This window comes from Canis lupus, chromosome 21, assembly GCF_048164855.1.
Source record: "Canis lupus baileyi chromosome 21, mCanLup2.hap1, whole genome shotgun sequence".
NCBI classification, from domain to species: domain Eukaryota; kingdom Metazoa; phylum Chordata; class Mammalia; order Carnivora; family Canidae; genus Canis; species Canis lupus.
Window position 1 is genome coordinate 15,276,324 of NC_132858.1, and position 17,292 is coordinate 15,293,615.

At 36.9% G+C, this 17,292-nt stretch overlaps 2 protein-coding genes across 2 annotated transcripts; both read left to right on the forward strand.

The window, feature by feature from the left end:
• The first annotated feature begins 2,076 nt into the window (after nucleotides 1-2,076).
• On the forward strand, nucleotides 2,077-3,208 carry LOC140613347 (olfactory receptor 4C15-like). The gene has a single exon (XM_072791880.1). It carries the CDS (start codon nucleotides 2,165-2,167, stop codon nucleotides 3,206-3,208), a length of 1,044 nt encoding a protein of 347 aa, XP_072647981.1. The 5' UTR covers nucleotides 2,077-2,164.
• An 8,381-nt stretch (nucleotides 3,209-11,589) lies between these two features.
• LOC140613348 (olfactory receptor 4C11-like) lies at nucleotides 11,590-12,504 on the forward strand. The gene has a single exon (XM_072791881.1). It carries the CDS (start codon nucleotides 11,590-11,592, stop codon nucleotides 12,502-12,504), a length of 915 nt encoding a protein of 304 aa, XP_072647982.1.
• Nucleotides 12,505-17,292: the final 4,788 nt, after the last annotated feature.

Genomic DNA, 17,292 nt, shown 5'->3' on the forward strand with positions numbered 1-17,292 from the left:
AAATTACCTTTGTGAATAAAAAGATACTTATCAGCCTTGGTTGTGGTAAAGAAGGTATTAGGAATAATTGGGTCTGGGGGCTTGTTTTCACTATTTATTGTGAATTTTTCCTGTGATTCTAAATGCATAACTGTTTTTATGTGTCTTGCTTTATCTGATTATCACAAGAACCCTACTAATAGGCATTTTTATTATACTCAGTGGCAGAAGTAGAATCAGAAGCTTGAGTATTTTAAGTGACTCTTTATAGCACATAATATAACTAAGTAGAAAGAACTGGTCTGTGTGAATCTGAAACTGGTTTTCTTCCTCATTTCTTTTCTGCTTTGATCCTAGGATAAACTGATCACTGCTGGATCATATATTCTTAACTTTTAAACAACCTTATAGGGTTGTTTGATACTCTTGTCTTCTTGGTGACAACTTGTAGCCAGATATAAAGTTCACAGGGACTGTTTAGTAATGTCTAGTACCTTGGAAACATAATGGAAATGGTTAAAGTAAGAGACAATAAATATTAGCACACATGGTTGTATATTTGTTAGTTTTTTTAGCACTGTAAACTGTTTTGGGTAGCTCTAAGTGGTGTTCATAAAAATAAGCTTATTTTTAATTTTCCCAGTAATCCCCATTATTCTTTTATTCACTTGTTTAATCAGCATAGGTTATATGTATACATACACACATTTGTTATTGGATGAATGAATTTCTTCTGTATGTGCCGGGGGGGACATAATCATTCTTAGGAGCTGTGTCTTATTATGGAAAATGAAGTCAAAAGTTGAAGTAATTATCTGGATGACTCATGGAAAAGCTTTCTGTGGGTAAGATGTCTGGAATTTTAAGTGAGAGAATTGTAACTACAATTGGTAAAGTCTTCTTATCCTAAGCAACATTTTCACATTTTCCAATTTGACCCACATCACAATCCTATGAGATGAGCAGGTAGGCTATGTATGAGTATCCCTATTTACCATAAAGTCATATTCATTAGAAGCAGATATACCTTGGTAAGTTGTGCTTAATCAGATTGGGCAACTGTATATAATTAATTAACACGTAATTAATAACGCCCCAGGACTCTGGCAATATTCACCATACTGTTACAATTCATTACTTGTATGATTGTTGCCAATTTGAATCTGTAAGTAATTGGGTCATTACCCTCTGATTCTTTACTCATTTGTTTGTGTTCTTCATCAAAGGGCCTCATTTAAACACTAACATGGGGGTCAGAAGGTTTGAACCTCTATAGGTGGAAAGAGAATTGAAAGGCCACTCTGCTCTGCATTCTTTCTAGAAAAAGAAAGTTCTTGTTCCTTTCTGTTGACACAGTGGGAAGGACTTGGGTGTTAGAGCCCGAGTTTCTATTAAAATCTCAGATCTAGCATCTGTTGTTAACCTTATCTTTGTATGCACAAATTTCCTACCAGTAAAATAGGAATAAGACCTAACATGGATTGTTTCTTGGGCCCTAGGCTCTGAACAATTGTTTTTCTTGTTTATTTGACTTAGTCATCATGGTAACATTCTGATACAGGTATTTTTTCTAAACTTTGGTTCTTATTTTAAAATGATAAAGGAAAAAAAAAAAACTAAAAGAACAAAACCCAACTCAATACATGCATATTTGTTCTGTGTTCACAAGGAGTTTTCCCACGTATCTTTCTCTTTTATAAGGAATGAATGAACTCATCTTAAAGGCCAAGTTCATTTCAGATGTTTAAAGAAATATTTGGGGAGTAGCCATGATTTGCAAGTGCCTATTAACCTGAATGTTATTTCTTCTTCTGTTTGCAGATTTGTCAGACTCCTAGCAGGGATGGCACGCAAGACCCCCCTGATTCCATTCGGTGCTCAAGGTGGACATAAGGATGCCATTGTCAGGCTCCTTTCCTCAGAACCCTTTTCAATAATACAGTCCAGGAAGCCACTGCTAAGCGACCAGAGTTGGCAATTGAGATAAACTATTTCTCCACATGTGGATACCTCCGTTCCCCCTTATTGGAGCTCTGGCTATTTTTTCAAGTGTTTAATAATACTTTTTCTCCTCATCAATTCTGCTAGCCTCCCACTACCACCTTCAACAAATTTTGAATTTTGTGTTGTTAGTGATGCCAGAAACAGAGAAGATAATTTTTCACATGGACATACCAACTTCTTAATGACTACTACTGTATCACTTTACACTGGTCTGAGACAAATTTTTCTTTCTTATAACTGTAGAATCTACATGTTCCTTCTGGCAGCTTTGAGCTTTTCCTTGGAAATCATGCAAAACCAAAGCTTTGTAACTGAGTTTGTTCTCCTGGGGCTTTCACAGAATCCTAATGTTCAGAAAATAGTATTTGTTGTGTTTTTGTTTGGCTACATTGCAACTGTTGGGGGCAACTTGCTAATTGTGGTGACCATCAGCAGCAGCCCAGCACTCTTGGGGTCTCCCATGTACTTCTTCTTGGCTTTTCTGTCCTTCCTGGATGCTTGCTTCTCCACTGTCATTGCCCCCAAGATGATTGTGGACTCCCTTTATGAGAGGAAAACAATCTCTTTTGGAGGTTGTATGACTCAACTCTTTGCTGAGCACTTCTTTGCTGGGGTTGAAGTGATTGTCCTCACAGCCATGGCCTATGACCGCTATGTGGCCATCTGTAAACCCTTACACTACACAACTATCATGAACTGGAGGCTCTGTAGCATTCTGATGGGCATAGCCTGGATGGGGGGTTTTCTGCATTCCATGATACAAATTCTCTTTACTTTCCAGCTGCCTTTCTGTGGCCCCAATGTCATTGATCACTTCATGTGTGATTTGTACCCATTACTGGAGCTTGCCTGCACTGACACTCACATCTTTGGCCTTTTAGTGGTCGCCAACAGTGGGTCTATCTGCATCATAATCTTCTCTTTGTTGCTTGTCTCATATGTTGTCATCTTGCTCTCTCTGAGAACCCACAGTCCTGAGGGGCAGCGGAAAGCTCTCTCCACCTGCGGATCTCACATTGCTATTGTGGTTTTGTTCTTTGTCCCTTGCATATTTGTGTATGCACGACCTCCATCTGCTTTCTCCTTTGACAAAATGGTGGCTATATTTTATACCATTCTAACTCCTTTACTCAATCCTTTGATTTACACTTTCAGGAATAAGGAAATGAAAAATGCCATAAAGAAAGTGTGGAGCAGAGTAATGATGGTTTGTAGTGACAAATAAAACATTAAAGTTTAAAAAATTGTAAAGAGTAAAAAAGCCAAATTTTCTAGACAAGACCTTTGTGTATTCGGGCCTCTTTGATAGGAGCTAATATAATGCCAAAAAAAAAAAAAGCAGTAATATGGGGCTAGGAAAAATATTTTCACACTTATATCACTTTATCAACTCTGATTTCATAACTCAGTACTTTCACAGTAAATTAAAAAGAGTTGGATATTATCCTTAATTAAATTTAAAAATAAAAAAAAGTTTCAAAAGAGAAATTACACATCAGACCTTTTGCCACTCATTCCATGCTTTGGTAAACCTTTGTAGAGGAATGACAAAAATATCTTAAAGATTTGAAACAGAGACTTAAGCTATTTCAAGTGAAAAGAAGCTTATACATAAGGCACTGTTCTCCATGATTGATGAAGACAACAGCCAGGACTCAGGAGTGGAAGAGCTCAGAGCATTCTCAGAACCTGAGCTATAGGTATCCCTGTACCATATCACCATGTTCTGAAAAGCAGCAGCTCACACCTTGAATTTCATGACCCCACTTTCCCATCTATTCTTTTTTTTTCCTATCTATTCTTTATTTACTTTTCTTGGAAAGAAGTTATTATTTTCTGACATGCTTATATAATTTATTTACATTTAGTTATTTATGTATTTATTTATGTATTTATTTATGTATGTATGTATGTATGTATGTATTTATTTATTTATATCAGTGTCCTCTCAAGGACTATAAGCTAGCTCTGGGTGAGGTAGGAAATTTTTATTTCTCTTTTTGGTTCATGATGTAACGTTAGTGTCTAGAAGAGCTTGATATAAGAGTTCAATAAATCTGTTGAATAAGTGAATAAATGAGATATCACATATTCACATTTAAATCTATATTTAACATTAACACATTAAAGTGTCAAGTTGAGCAAAAGAATGTAGTTATTGCTGTTATTAGATCTTGATGATAATGATAATTCTTGACATACACAGAATATTTAAAATGAATTCTACATTCTTGTGAATTTCCCCATATCTAAAATCTAAATATAATATATAAGTATTCAAATAGAAAATAAAGCCATTGTTCTTTATGCACTTTTTTATTACTCACTCTTTATCCCTGCTTCCATTCCCTACAAGAGTAAGTCTTTCTCTCAGTGATCTGACTTTTATTTATAAAGTATTTCTGATCCCAATAAAATCACCTATTGCCTCAAATTTGCATTTTGTTAGTTGGGTTTATCTAGCCAGAGTTTCTGAATTATTTGTTGGAAAACTTACCTTAGTTTAGTAAGACACAAATTTAAATGAGCAGTGTTTAAATCAGGGCCCTGATTCATCCTAAGATGAAAACAGAGGTAGCTCAAACTAGTACAAACTTCAGTTGGTATTTGTTCTATTTCCACAGTTTTGTGATGGAATGAACATAGTCAAGTGCATTCAGGAAATCTTGGCATTGCTTTGACAGAACTGGAACCCAGATATCATCCAGTCCTTAGGTCTACAAGAAAGTTAATGAGCACTAAGGGTCAGTTGACTTAGATATTGAAGAATGCTCAAGAGATCATTGACTTAGCTTCCTTCCTTTGGCCACTTCAGGATCTCCTTGGCAACTACCCTCTGCAAAATTTTCCCACCAGAACTGGAGAGCTTAATCATTCCTTCAAATATAAGGAATTCATTTAGGGCTTTTTAACTGGGAAGTTTAATACAGGGGCTCATTCAATGGCTGTTCTTGTTTCCCAGTCCAATAAATCTTATGACATTACTGTGCATATCATATGAACATAAGAGGGATTTAGACTCATACTTAAGAGACGTGGATTCTAGGCTCAGTTCTGTTACTAATTAGCTGTGTGACCTTCGTGAGTTATTTTACTTCTCTGGTTCTCAATTCCTCATGTGTAAGTAGGATTAATAAAAACACATGAATATTTCTTCTGTGCTTTTTCTGAGCCAGGGATTCATTCTTTTTCCTAAGTTTTAAGGTTTACAGAAAATTTAAAAGGTAGGTCTTCATATTCCCATTTAATTGATGAGGAAGCTGGGATTCTAAGACTTTAAGTGACACACTGAAAACTTTTTTTCAGGATTCTTTCAGTCCATTTGTAGTAAAAAGCCATGTGTGGGGGTGTGATTTTTCTTTTAGACATTTCTGTCAGACCTCAGGGCTTGATGGCTACTACTAGACCTTTTAGCAAGAATGCAAAGCATTGTGCAATCCTTTGTAGTAGCATCTTATCTCCATTCCTGTTTTCACTTTCTGTCCTTCCCCTGTACCCCATGTGGTTTACTTCATCCTCATTGAAAGTGTCTAGTGGACAGTGACACAACTGGTAGGTGATTCTGAGTGCTGGGTAGTAACATGATTTGCCATGTGAAAAGTAACTTTTAATGCAATCTATACCATCATTCTCAAGCAACTTTCTCTCTGGCAAGTGGAAGGGCATGTATCTTTTTTAAAAAATATTTATTTATTTGAGACAGAGACAAGAGAGAACAAGCAGAAGGAGGAGCAGAGGCTGATGCCCAAGGAGATACTATGGAGTGCAGAACCTGATGCAGGGCTGGATCTTATGACCCTGACCTGAGCCAAAATCAAGAGTCAGAGGCTTAATTGATAGAGCTACCCAGGTCCCCCCAAAAGGGCATATATCTGTAAAAATAAAAATAAAATACAGAAGATATGTATTAAAAAATATTTCCCTGTCCTTTTTCCCATCTTTCTCTCTACATTGACTTAGAAACATAGATAATATTAGAAGTGGGAGAACTGACATTAATCTTAAAAGTAAACAATTGGGGCACCTGGGTGGCTCAGTCAGTTGAGTTTCTGATTCTTGATTTTGGCTCAGGTCATGATTTCAGGGTCATGAGATTGAGCCCTGTGTAGGACTCCATGCTGGGTGTGAAGCCTGCTTGAAGTTCTCTCTCTCCTACCACCTGTGCCCCTCCTTTCCACTGCTCATATGCTCTCTTTCTCTCTAAAAATATAAAAGAAATAAAGAAAACAAAGAGAGAAAGAAAGAAATGATTATTACCAGTTGACTTTTCCTAAGAGAAAAATTGGAAATTAAGGAAATTGTGAAACTTGCTTAATGTCACATAGCAGATAATGGTGGGACCAGGGCTCACGTGCTTCATCTATGTGATCCTTTAACTGATGTCAACAATTTCCAAACTTTTAGAAGAGATGGGCTTAAGCAAAGCCTATAGAGAAGTGAACATACTTTCTTCACCTGCAGTTCAGTGAGTTGAAGCTAACTAATTGGCCCCAAAGCATGTGTTTGCCCTTGGACCATCTGAACGAGGTAGCTCATTGGACATCCTTTGGGACTGGGTTGGGCGTAATGGTTTTCCTGGAGTTCTTGAGGCTAGAAGCCTACCTTAGGCATATGCAAACTTGTGTGGGAATTGCCATAAATATACAATGCCATTAGAAGAAAAGTTACCTCATATGTTTTCCAAAAGAGCAACTCTGGGAAGAGAGGTGGCTTCAGAGGCATTTCTCTCTCAGAATGCAGGAATAAGCTTCATCTATAAAGTTCTGAGAAACTGAATTAAGAAACTTCTCTTCTTTATGACCCTCTCCTCTGCTCCAATCTAAACCTTGTTGTTTTTGTGTAACCTAGTGCTTATGGGGAGGAAGTGTGATGTTTGGCCACATGCAGAGTCTGCTTTCTCCATAAACTTTCTACACCACATAACCTCTTGTGATAAAAAACATTGATAAATATCAATGAAGTATAGTTTGCATATTTTATCCAGGCTTCATATGATTCACCTTCTAAGTAAATTGAAGTTGAAGATATGAAAAAATTTATTATATTGAAAGTCATCTGTTTCCTCATTAAACAAAGAGGTAAGTTTTTCAGCCTATCTGAAATAATTTCTTCATTTTACCTCTTCAAGACTGATCTGATGGAATCTATACTCAGAGTATCTTATAACATATGATGAAGTTATTGGACAGTAATTTCCACCCATGAAGGATTGAGGTGATCTAGGGTTCCCAAGCCTTTCCTGCCCTCTGCACAATCTTTACTACCTTTCAAATAATCTCCGCTTAATGTAGGGGTGGGATGGAGCAATAAACTGCACCATGGCATTGAGGCCAACTTAGCAAAAGTTTCTATCTTGGGGGGTCCCTAATTTGAAAGTTATAGGTCAGTGGTGATGCTTCGAGGATAGGGTATAAGATAGGAGTGCACTTTGTATACACTTGGGTTTTTAAGACCTTTGGTAACTCCTTGCTCATGACCCAAAACTGCAACTTCTGTCTGGTTTTGGTGGGTCAGGAAAAAAGAAGCTGAACTCTGATGAAAACTTGGATCAAATGACGCTCTCCAATGTTTTTTACTTACTTCCCTCTATATGTCTTTTGTGTCTTATCCTCTGACTGTTCTTTCCGTGCTCACTCTCCTCTGACTGTTCTTTCCCTGGTGTCTGCTCACTCTCTCCTCTCCCCTGCTTTGACTATATTCTGTCTTTGCCCTGTCTTCCTCTTCGCTATTATTCATTTGGGTATCTAGTTTTCCTTTTACCTCACCATGCAGTTTGCAGAACCTGATTTTTGGAGTCAGGACAGGGAATTAAGGTATCAGTTGGCATCCTTCTCTGATGGCTCAGGATTTGTCTTGGTAGTATCTCACTTTAGTTCTAGCCTGACTGTATGGTACTCGTGGAAACTTTCTGTATCACAGCTGAAACTCTGCACATAGATTTCTCTGCACATAAAACAAAGGGCCATACCTACCTTGCAAGAAAATGTGCTGGTAAAATGAAATAACAAAAAAGTGGAATATTGTTTGAATTATAAGATTATAGAATAAGAATAATATATAATCTAGGACTGACTTATTCAAATGTGTGTATATATATATATATAACCTATTATATATATACATATATAATAAAGTACATATTCATATAGAATGTAGAGGCAGGAGTCTTTTGACCTGGGAAAACCAAGGGAAGACTATAGGTACTAATATAATTTTTGAACTGTAAAATTTCAACAGGTAAAAGTAAAAATTAAGGATTAAGGAAGAGGAAAAGCATGCTCTATTACCATGATGGCCCACAAAATCAGAGAGATAAGACAGCCTGGGAGTGTGAGGAAATGAGGACTGAATTCAGTGATAGAACTCTGAGTGGTAGTGTTGATCTCACACAATGCATACATCTTGTAAATGCTACTTTCTTGTCTTAATGTTCCCAAATCTTTTTGCTTATTTAAGATAATACTGGAGGGTATTATGCTGAGTAAAATAAGTCAATCAGAGAAAGACAATTACCATATGGTTTCACTCATATGTGGAATATATGAAACAGCATAGAGGATCATGGGGAAGGGAATGGGAAATCATCAGAGAGGAAGACAAACCATGAGAGACTTTTAACTATAGGAAACAAACAGGGTTGCTGGAGGGATGTAGGCAGGGAGATGGGATAATTGGGTGATGGGCATTAAGGAGGGCATGTGATGTGAGGACCACTGGGTGTTATATGCAACTGATGAAACTAATGATGTACTATAAGTTGGCTAGTTGAAGTTAAATAAAAACAAAAAAAAATAGAACTATATCACCTGGTTTTCATAGCTGTCCATTATCCATCCTCAAATTTCTTTGTTACAATCTTTTTTTATAATAAATTTATTTTTTGTTGGTGTTCAATTTGCCAACATACAGAATAACACCCAGTGCTCATCCCGTCAAGTGCCCCCCTCAGTGCCCATCACCCAGTCACCCCCACCCCCCGCCCTCCTCCTCTTCCACCACCCCTAGTTCGTTTCCCAGAGTTAGGAGTCTTTATGTTCTGTCTTCCTTTCTGATATTTCCTACCCATTCCTTCTCCCTTCCCTTCTCTTCCCTTTCACTATTATTTATATTCCCCAAATGAATGAGAACATATAATGTTTGTCCTTCTCTGATTGACTCATTTCACTCAGTATAATACCCTCCAGTTCCATCCACGTTGATGCAAATGGTGGGTATTTGTCATTTCTAATGGCTGAGTAATATTCCATTCTATGCATAAACTACATCTTCTTTATCCATTCATCTTTCGATGGACACCGAGGCTCTTTCCACAGTTTGGCTATTGTGGACATTGCTGCTATAAACATCGGGGTGCAGGTGTCCCGGCATTACAATCTTTTAACTTAATAAGATTGTAGTTTCTATGGAGATCATCTCTATAATAACCTGAAGCAATGCATACTTCTTCCTTTATGATATTTTACTGATTCTTATGCTCCTAAATGCTCCTCTCTTCAGAGCCAAGAGTTCCCTCCCTTTTGTTTTCATCCCTTTTTAGGAATCTAGTGGGTTTTTAAAAGATATTTATTATTATTATTTATTATTATTATTATTATTATTATTATTATTATCTGAAAGAGAGAAAATGAATGGGGAAGGGGCAGAGGGTGATAATATCCAACCAGACCCCTACTGAGATTGGAGCCCTTTGAGGGGCTTGATCCCAAGACCCATGAGATCCAGGACCTGAACCAAAACCTACTCAGAAGCTTAATCAACTGAGCCACCCAGGCACCCCAAGAATCTGTTTCAAAACAAAGTAATCATTAATTTCTTTTATTTTCTATAGCTATCAGAGATCATTGGAACTGCCAACCAGAGCTTGTAGTTATAACATCTCTAGTTTATCATACTGCACTAATATTATTTTACCTGGGTGGCAAATAAATTTTTAGTTTTATTTAGATGTATAACTGTATTAGGGCTAAATGGATTATTTGAATTAGTAATTTTTGAAATATATGTTTTACTTAGAGAAAGCCAGTATAAACTTATGGAATACTTGAGTTTCAGAGGACTGTATTAGAAATCCCAGTTTAACACATTTAAAGCCCTTACTTCACTTCTTTTTCATTTTTGAAACTTCACTTATCAGTCAATTCATGATCAAGGAATTTTGGACTTTTTTTGGACTTTTGGAACCAAAATTCACTTGCTATTATCATACAGAGTTGTATGCAATTCTTACGTAGTTAATGATCTTCTATAGAAGTGTGTTATCCCTTCAACTTGGTTGTAAAGATGTTGAGGACTTATTTTTATGCCCCATTACATAGATTATAGATATGAATATGTACTTAGTACATATTGGTGACTGATTTGATATTGTTATTAATTCATTGAAGGATTGGTGATTTATCAGAAAGAGTTTCTCAAAACTCATACTAAAATAAGTTCTAGATCATTTGATGTCAATATTCAAAGGTACAAAAATATTGTAGGACAGAATAATTGTAGTTGTTGTAGGACAGATAAATTGTAGTAATTTCCTAAATTTAAGCAATAGAAGGTAAAATTATGGCCACCATGAACCTGAATTTGGGTAAATAATTTTTTCTTAAAGCATAATCCAACCAAGATACTGAAGAGATCAGGAATAATAGGTGGAAACTGTGTCCAAATCAAGAAATGTGTGTGTTTTTAAGATTTTATTTATTTATTCATGAGAGACACAGAGACCTAGTCAGAGGGAGAAGCAGGCTCCCCACAGGGAGCCCGATGTGGGTTTCGATTCCAGGACCCCAGGAGCAGGACTTGGGCCAAAAGCACATGCTCAACCACTGAGCCACTCAGGCACCCAAGAAATGTGTTTTTTTTTTGAGACAGTTTCCAAGAGTGTATGTTTTAAAATTATGTAAGGATATTATTTTTCAGTAATTGAGCTGCATATACATTTTACACACACATATATATATATTATACATATAGGTATATACTTAGTAAAGTATCTATTAGAATGTCTAACTGTGAGAATCCCTGGGTGGCTCAGCAGTTTGGCCCCTGCCTTTGGCCCATGGCGTGATCCTGGAGTCCCGGGATTGAGTCCGACGTCGGGCTCCTTGCGTGGAGCCTGCTTCTCCCTCTGCCTGTGTCTCTGCCTCTGTGTGTGTATGTGTGTGTGTGTGTGTGTGTGTGTGTGTGTGTCTCAGGAATAAATGAATAAAATCTTTTTTAAAAAAAGAATGTATAATTGTCAAATGAAGGAAAAGCTTCAAGACATTAAAGTGACCTGATCAAGATTATATAGCAAAGTCATTAATTCTCAGAACTTGGCAGAGCTCATGATCACTTGAGAGCTCTTTTTACACCCCAAAATCTTGGTCCATGTAGGAAGATCTTCAGTTAATACTTCTAGTTAAAGAATGAACATCAACATTAAAAAAAAAACAAAGTTTCCTAAGTGATTATAACACATGAAAAATTGAGAACCATTGATTTATGTGTTGATAGAAGTATAAAAGCGCAATTCTGAATCCAAGTCTACCACTACTGCCAAGTTACTATTTCCCCAATTTTCTCTGCAGGTGAATAATTTCTCGGCTCTGTTTTTCTACATTCACTGTAACGATGGAGTTGAATAGCAGTGTGAATGAGTTCATTCTGTTTGGGTTAACACAGGATGTTTTAAAGGAGAAAGTCGTACTTGTGGTCTTTGTGTTTCTATACCTTGCAACTCTGTTGGCAAATTTACTGATTGTTATAACCATAAGATACAGCCAGACACTTGGGAGCCCCATGTACTTCTTCCTTTTCTACTTATCCTTTGCTGATGCCTGCTTCTCAACAACCACTGCTCCTAGGTTGATAGTAGATTCTGTATCTAAGAAGAAAGTTATCTCCTACAATGAGTGCATGACTCAGATTTTTGCATTTCACTTCTTTGGGTGCATGGAGATCTTGGTGCTTGTCCTCATGTCCTTGGATCGCTATGTGGCCATTTGTAAGCCTCTGAGGTATACAACTATCATGAGCCGGCGTGTCTGTGGTACACTGGTGAATCTAGCCTGGGTGGTGTCTTGTATCCATTCTTCTGCACAGATTTTCCTGGCTTTGAAGTTACCATTCTGTGGACCTAATGTTATTGATCATTATTTCTGTGATATGCCACCTTTGTTGAAGCTTGCATGCATGGACACTCATGCAACCAATTTACTCATAGTTTTTAATAGCGGGGCTATCTGCACAGTAAGTTTCATGGTCCTGCTTACCTCTTATATTTTCATCTTACATTCTTTGAATAACCAGAGTGCAGAAGGAAGAAAGAAAGCCCTCTCTACCTGCACATCCCACATTATTGTTGTCATCTTATTTTTTGTTCCGTGTATATTCACATATACTCGCCCTGTAACTTCATTTCCAGCGGACAAGATGGTGGCTGTGTTTTACACTATTGTGACACCCTTGCTCAATCCTCTAATTTACACGCTGAGAAATGCAGAAGTGAAAAATGCCATGAGGAAGCTATGGTGCAACAAACTCTGACTTGAGATTGGAAAACACAGAGGACAGCAATTTTTAATTCTGTAACAATTTAAATAAAATTGGAATAAGAGAAAATGTTTTCATCCCAATGTGGACAATAGAATCCTTTCCCAGTAGGACATTTGGAGACATAGGCAAAATGGCCACAGAGGACAGAACCATCTTATTTTAAGTCAATCTCACAGAGTGCCAAAACATCAAATACAGTAGTATCTGTGAGAGGATAAGCCCACTCCTCCCTTCTGCTGTCTGTACAGCAGCTTGTGAGCCAGATTCTGTTGTATCTATAGCTTTATCTTCATCCTTTGTACATTATTCTGGTTTTCACTTCTCTTTCCCATGTTTCTGACCTGGGTTGGAAAACTGGCCCCTACTTTTGACAGATCAGTTTTGACAGTAATACATTTGGATCTTATCTTTTCTGGCTCAACAGTGAATAGCTCAATGTCACTATAAGAAACTGATGATCTCATAGGAGCATACATATCAACAAATTAAGCTTCTTTTTGGTACTTGTCTTCCCTTTGTAGCATCTTTAAAAAATGGCCTTTTTTTTTTTTGCCTCTTCAACATATACAAGGAGATAACTCATGAACCTCTATTCAAATAGTATAAATCTAGTTATAACAAATATATTCATTGTATTACTACATAATTTCTACATACTTTAACATCTTTTTTCTTTGTTCATTGTATTTATTTGTCATTATTTGTTCATATTCTTAGATTCACATATATTTGTAATGTGTGTCCATGGGCATTTTCCTAACTGTTGATTGGTGAATTGGTGACAATTTTATACAATTCTGAGAGTTATATTATAAAAATCAACACTCATTGATAAAATAATACATATGTAAAAAGCAATGACTGACAAAGAACAGAGCTAATGTTATAATATTTCATCCCAAAAGGGAAGACGCAAGGAAATGTTTCACTGACTAGTGGATAAGATTGCTTGGTTGCCTAGCATGGCATATTTGCTTCTGGGTTTGGAGAAAAGTTTCAGGCTATGGCTTCTTGAATTCTACCTTTATTAAACAAACTTGAATGGTAATTTGGCTTCTTTTAGAGATTTTTCTCCTTGGAGATAAAAGTATTGACCAGTGAGTGGAATAAACACTTTGGTGTTTTGGTTTATATTTTTCATGTATTTCATTAGATTTACATTGTAGTTCAGGTACTGTTAACTAATGAGTATGGACAACAGCAGCCAGTCCCTGTGAAAGTGGGCAATGAGTCTGTGAGAATAAATATAATCAAGAATATTTTCCTACGGATCCGATGACAAGCCTGAAGTGTAGCAGATGATCTAAAGCCACTCTGAGAGACTGCATAAATATGCCTCCTTGAGGATAAAAGTTTGGAAGATTTATTTAAAGCTCCTCTCCTGTACTGGAAAAATCTCTCAAAGCACAAATCCTAGAGGGGAGCCTGAGTAGCTCAGTTGGTTAAGTGTCTGACTCTTGGTTTCTGCTCAGATTATGATCTCATGCGTTGTGAGATCAAGCACCATGTCAGACTCCATGTTCAGAGGGGAGTCCGCTTGAAGATTATTTCCCTCTGCCCTTCCCCCTACTCACACTCTAAAATAAATAAATATCTTTGTGCATGATGTAAGAAAATGGTCCAGTTTCACTCTTCTGCGTGTGGCTGTCCAATTTTCCCAACACCATTCATATACAAAGATAAACTCAAAGTGGTTGAAAGATCTATATGTGAGACAAGAATCCATCAAAATTCTGGAGGAGAACACAGGCAACAGCTTTTATGAACTTGGGCACAGCAACTTCTTGCAAGATACATCTATGAAGGCAAGGAAAACAAAAGCAAAAATGAACTATTGAGACTTCATTAAGATATAAAGCTTCTGCACAGCGAAGGAAACAATCAACAAAACTAAAAGACAACCCGCAGAATGGGAGAAGATATTTGCTAGCGACATATCAGATAAAGGGTTAACATCCAAGATCTATAAAGAACTTATCAAACTCAACACCCAAGAAACAAACAATCCAATTATGAAATGGGCAGAAGACATTAACAGACATTTCTCCAAAGAAAGCATATACATGGACAACTAGCACATGAAAAAATGTGCCATATCACTTGCGATCAGGGAAATACAAATCAAAACCACAATGAGATACCTCTTCACACCAGTGAGAATGGCTAAAATTAACAAGATAGGAAACAACAAATGTTGGAGAGGATGTGGAGAAAGGAGAACCCTCTTGCACTGTTGGTGGGAATGCAAACTGGCGCAGCCACTCTGGAAAACAGTGTGGAGGTTTCTCAAGAAGTTAAAAATAGAGCTACCCTAGGACCCAGCAGTTGTACTACTGGGTATTTACCCCAAAGATACTGATGTAGTGAAATTCTGGGACATCTGCATCTCAGTGTTCATAGCAGCAATGTTCACAATATCCAAACTGTGAAAGGAGCCACGGTGTCCTTCAACAGACGAATGGATACAGAAAATGTGGTCTATATATATGATGGAATATTACTCAGCCATTAGAAATGACGAATACCCACCATTTGCTTCTACATGGATGGAACTACGTATTATGCTGAGTGAAATAAGTCAATCAGAGGACAATCATAATATGGTTTCACTCATACATGGAATATAAGAAATAGAGAAAGGGATCACAAGGGAAAGGAGGGGAACTGAGTGGGAAAAATTAGAGAGGGAGACAAACCATGAGAGACTTCTAACTCTTGGAAACAAACAAAGGGTTGCAGAAAGGGAAGTGGGTGGGGCGATGGGGTAACTGGGTGATGGGCACTGAGGAGGGAACTTGATGGGATGACCACTGGGTGTTATGCTATATATTGGCAAATTGAATTTAAATGAAAAGTGTAAAAAAAAAATAAATTTTTTTTAAAAGTACAAATCCTGTAGATGATGAGGGAGGAATTTCTCGATTGGTAACATAAAGCATCAATAAGCTACTTGCCTTGCTACCTTTGCCACATATTTAGCTTGGCTATTAATTGCTGTAGTTTAGTATTGCTATAGAAAGAGAGGGGAAGGAAAGAGAAGAGGAGAAAGAAGTGGTAATGGAGATGATATTATGGAGAGAAATCTTTTCACCTTGAGTTTTAGGAAACTCTGCTAAAGGAGTGTTTATGGAAGGTCATTGATGATCAGGAAGCTCTTTTTTCTCTTTTTCTATAAATTCTGATTAGCTGAGATTTCTCTGAAAATGCATGTATTTAGAACAGTAAAGCTCAGAGGAAAATTTCATTTCATAAGTTACATTAAAAGTAAAATAAAATAAGGGGGTCTTGTGGCTTTAAATACCATCTCTATGCTGATGACTTCTGCATTTATATTTTCAACCCAGACCTCCCACTTGAATGCCAGACTTGTATACTCAACTACTGGCTTGACACTTTCCTTTATATATCTAAAAGATATCTTCGTATTTAATGACTGATTTTTCCCCTTCAAAACTAAGTTTGTTTATTTATTTATATTTAAGATTTTATTCATTTATTCATGAGAGATACAAAGAGAAAGGCAGAGACACAGGCAGAGGAAGAAGCAGGTTCTCTGTGGGGATCCCAGTGCAAGACTTGATCCCAGGACCTGAGATCATGCCCTGAGCCAAAGACAGATGCTCAACTACTGTTCCACTCAGGGCCCCACAAAAGAAATTTAATAAGGAAAAATACTTTCAACATACTGGAAACCTGTGTGTGTATAAATTAACAATAATATTAGAAATTTTTAAATAAATAGATAGGCACTATTTGAAAGGACAGTTATATAAACTTAACATAGAGTTCTCAAGGTGAAACAATTTGAAATCTGATTTTTAAAAAATCTAGTAAAGATGATTAGCCTAAAGTGTTTTTTTCAGTTATATTTTTTGTTTTTGATATGTGTCAAATGTTCTATTTGATTCTTTCTAGGCAACAAGGACATCTTGTGAGAATAACTTGACTAGATAATTTATTTTCAGGGTAGGCTTGCAAAGCACGTTAAAAATGCAGAGAATTCAGACCACTTAAACTGTACATGACTTCACCTGGAAGAAGGTCATTGAAGGCATAATTAAACAATCATGGTAAAAACTGCCTTCCAGAAAAGCAAGATTCCTGAAACACCTAAGCCTGTGCTGCTTCACATTTAAATAAAGAAGCATAATTCTACTATGGTAGTGATAACTTTTAAATGTTAGCTATTTCAGAAGTCAGCAAAGATTATGAAATCCAGAATGATTGTACTGAAGTCTTGAGTCAAGTTGAGCAAAACTAGGCTGATGTAGTTTAGTGCAAGCTGTGACCCTGTGGCTGAGTTCGTGGCATGGTATCTGCTCAGTCTTCAACTACTTGTTGCTTCAAGGTGCCACAGGAATGTCCTTTCTTTGGTATTGTATAAATTGCACATTTACATTCAGAGTGTAAATCACATATTTCATTACTGCTATGTTTTGCTATCAAATCTGGTGAAATGCCATCATGAGACAGTTACGTTGGGAAACTTTCCCATGGCACAGGTGTTCAGTTTGGAGCTCAGAGGAATAGTATGGCTTAATCTTCACATTTCCAAGAGCAGCAGACAACAATATCCTCTCATCACTCCATGTGTACACAATATGAGGCTACATCTACCTGTGATTGTAGCATGCCTTCGGTCAGTACTTTTTATTTATTATTTATTTATTTATTTATTTATTTATTTATTTATTATTTTTAAAGATTTTATTTATATATTCACAAAAGACACAGAGACAGAGGCAGAGACATAGGCAGAGGGAGGAAAAGCAGGTTCCA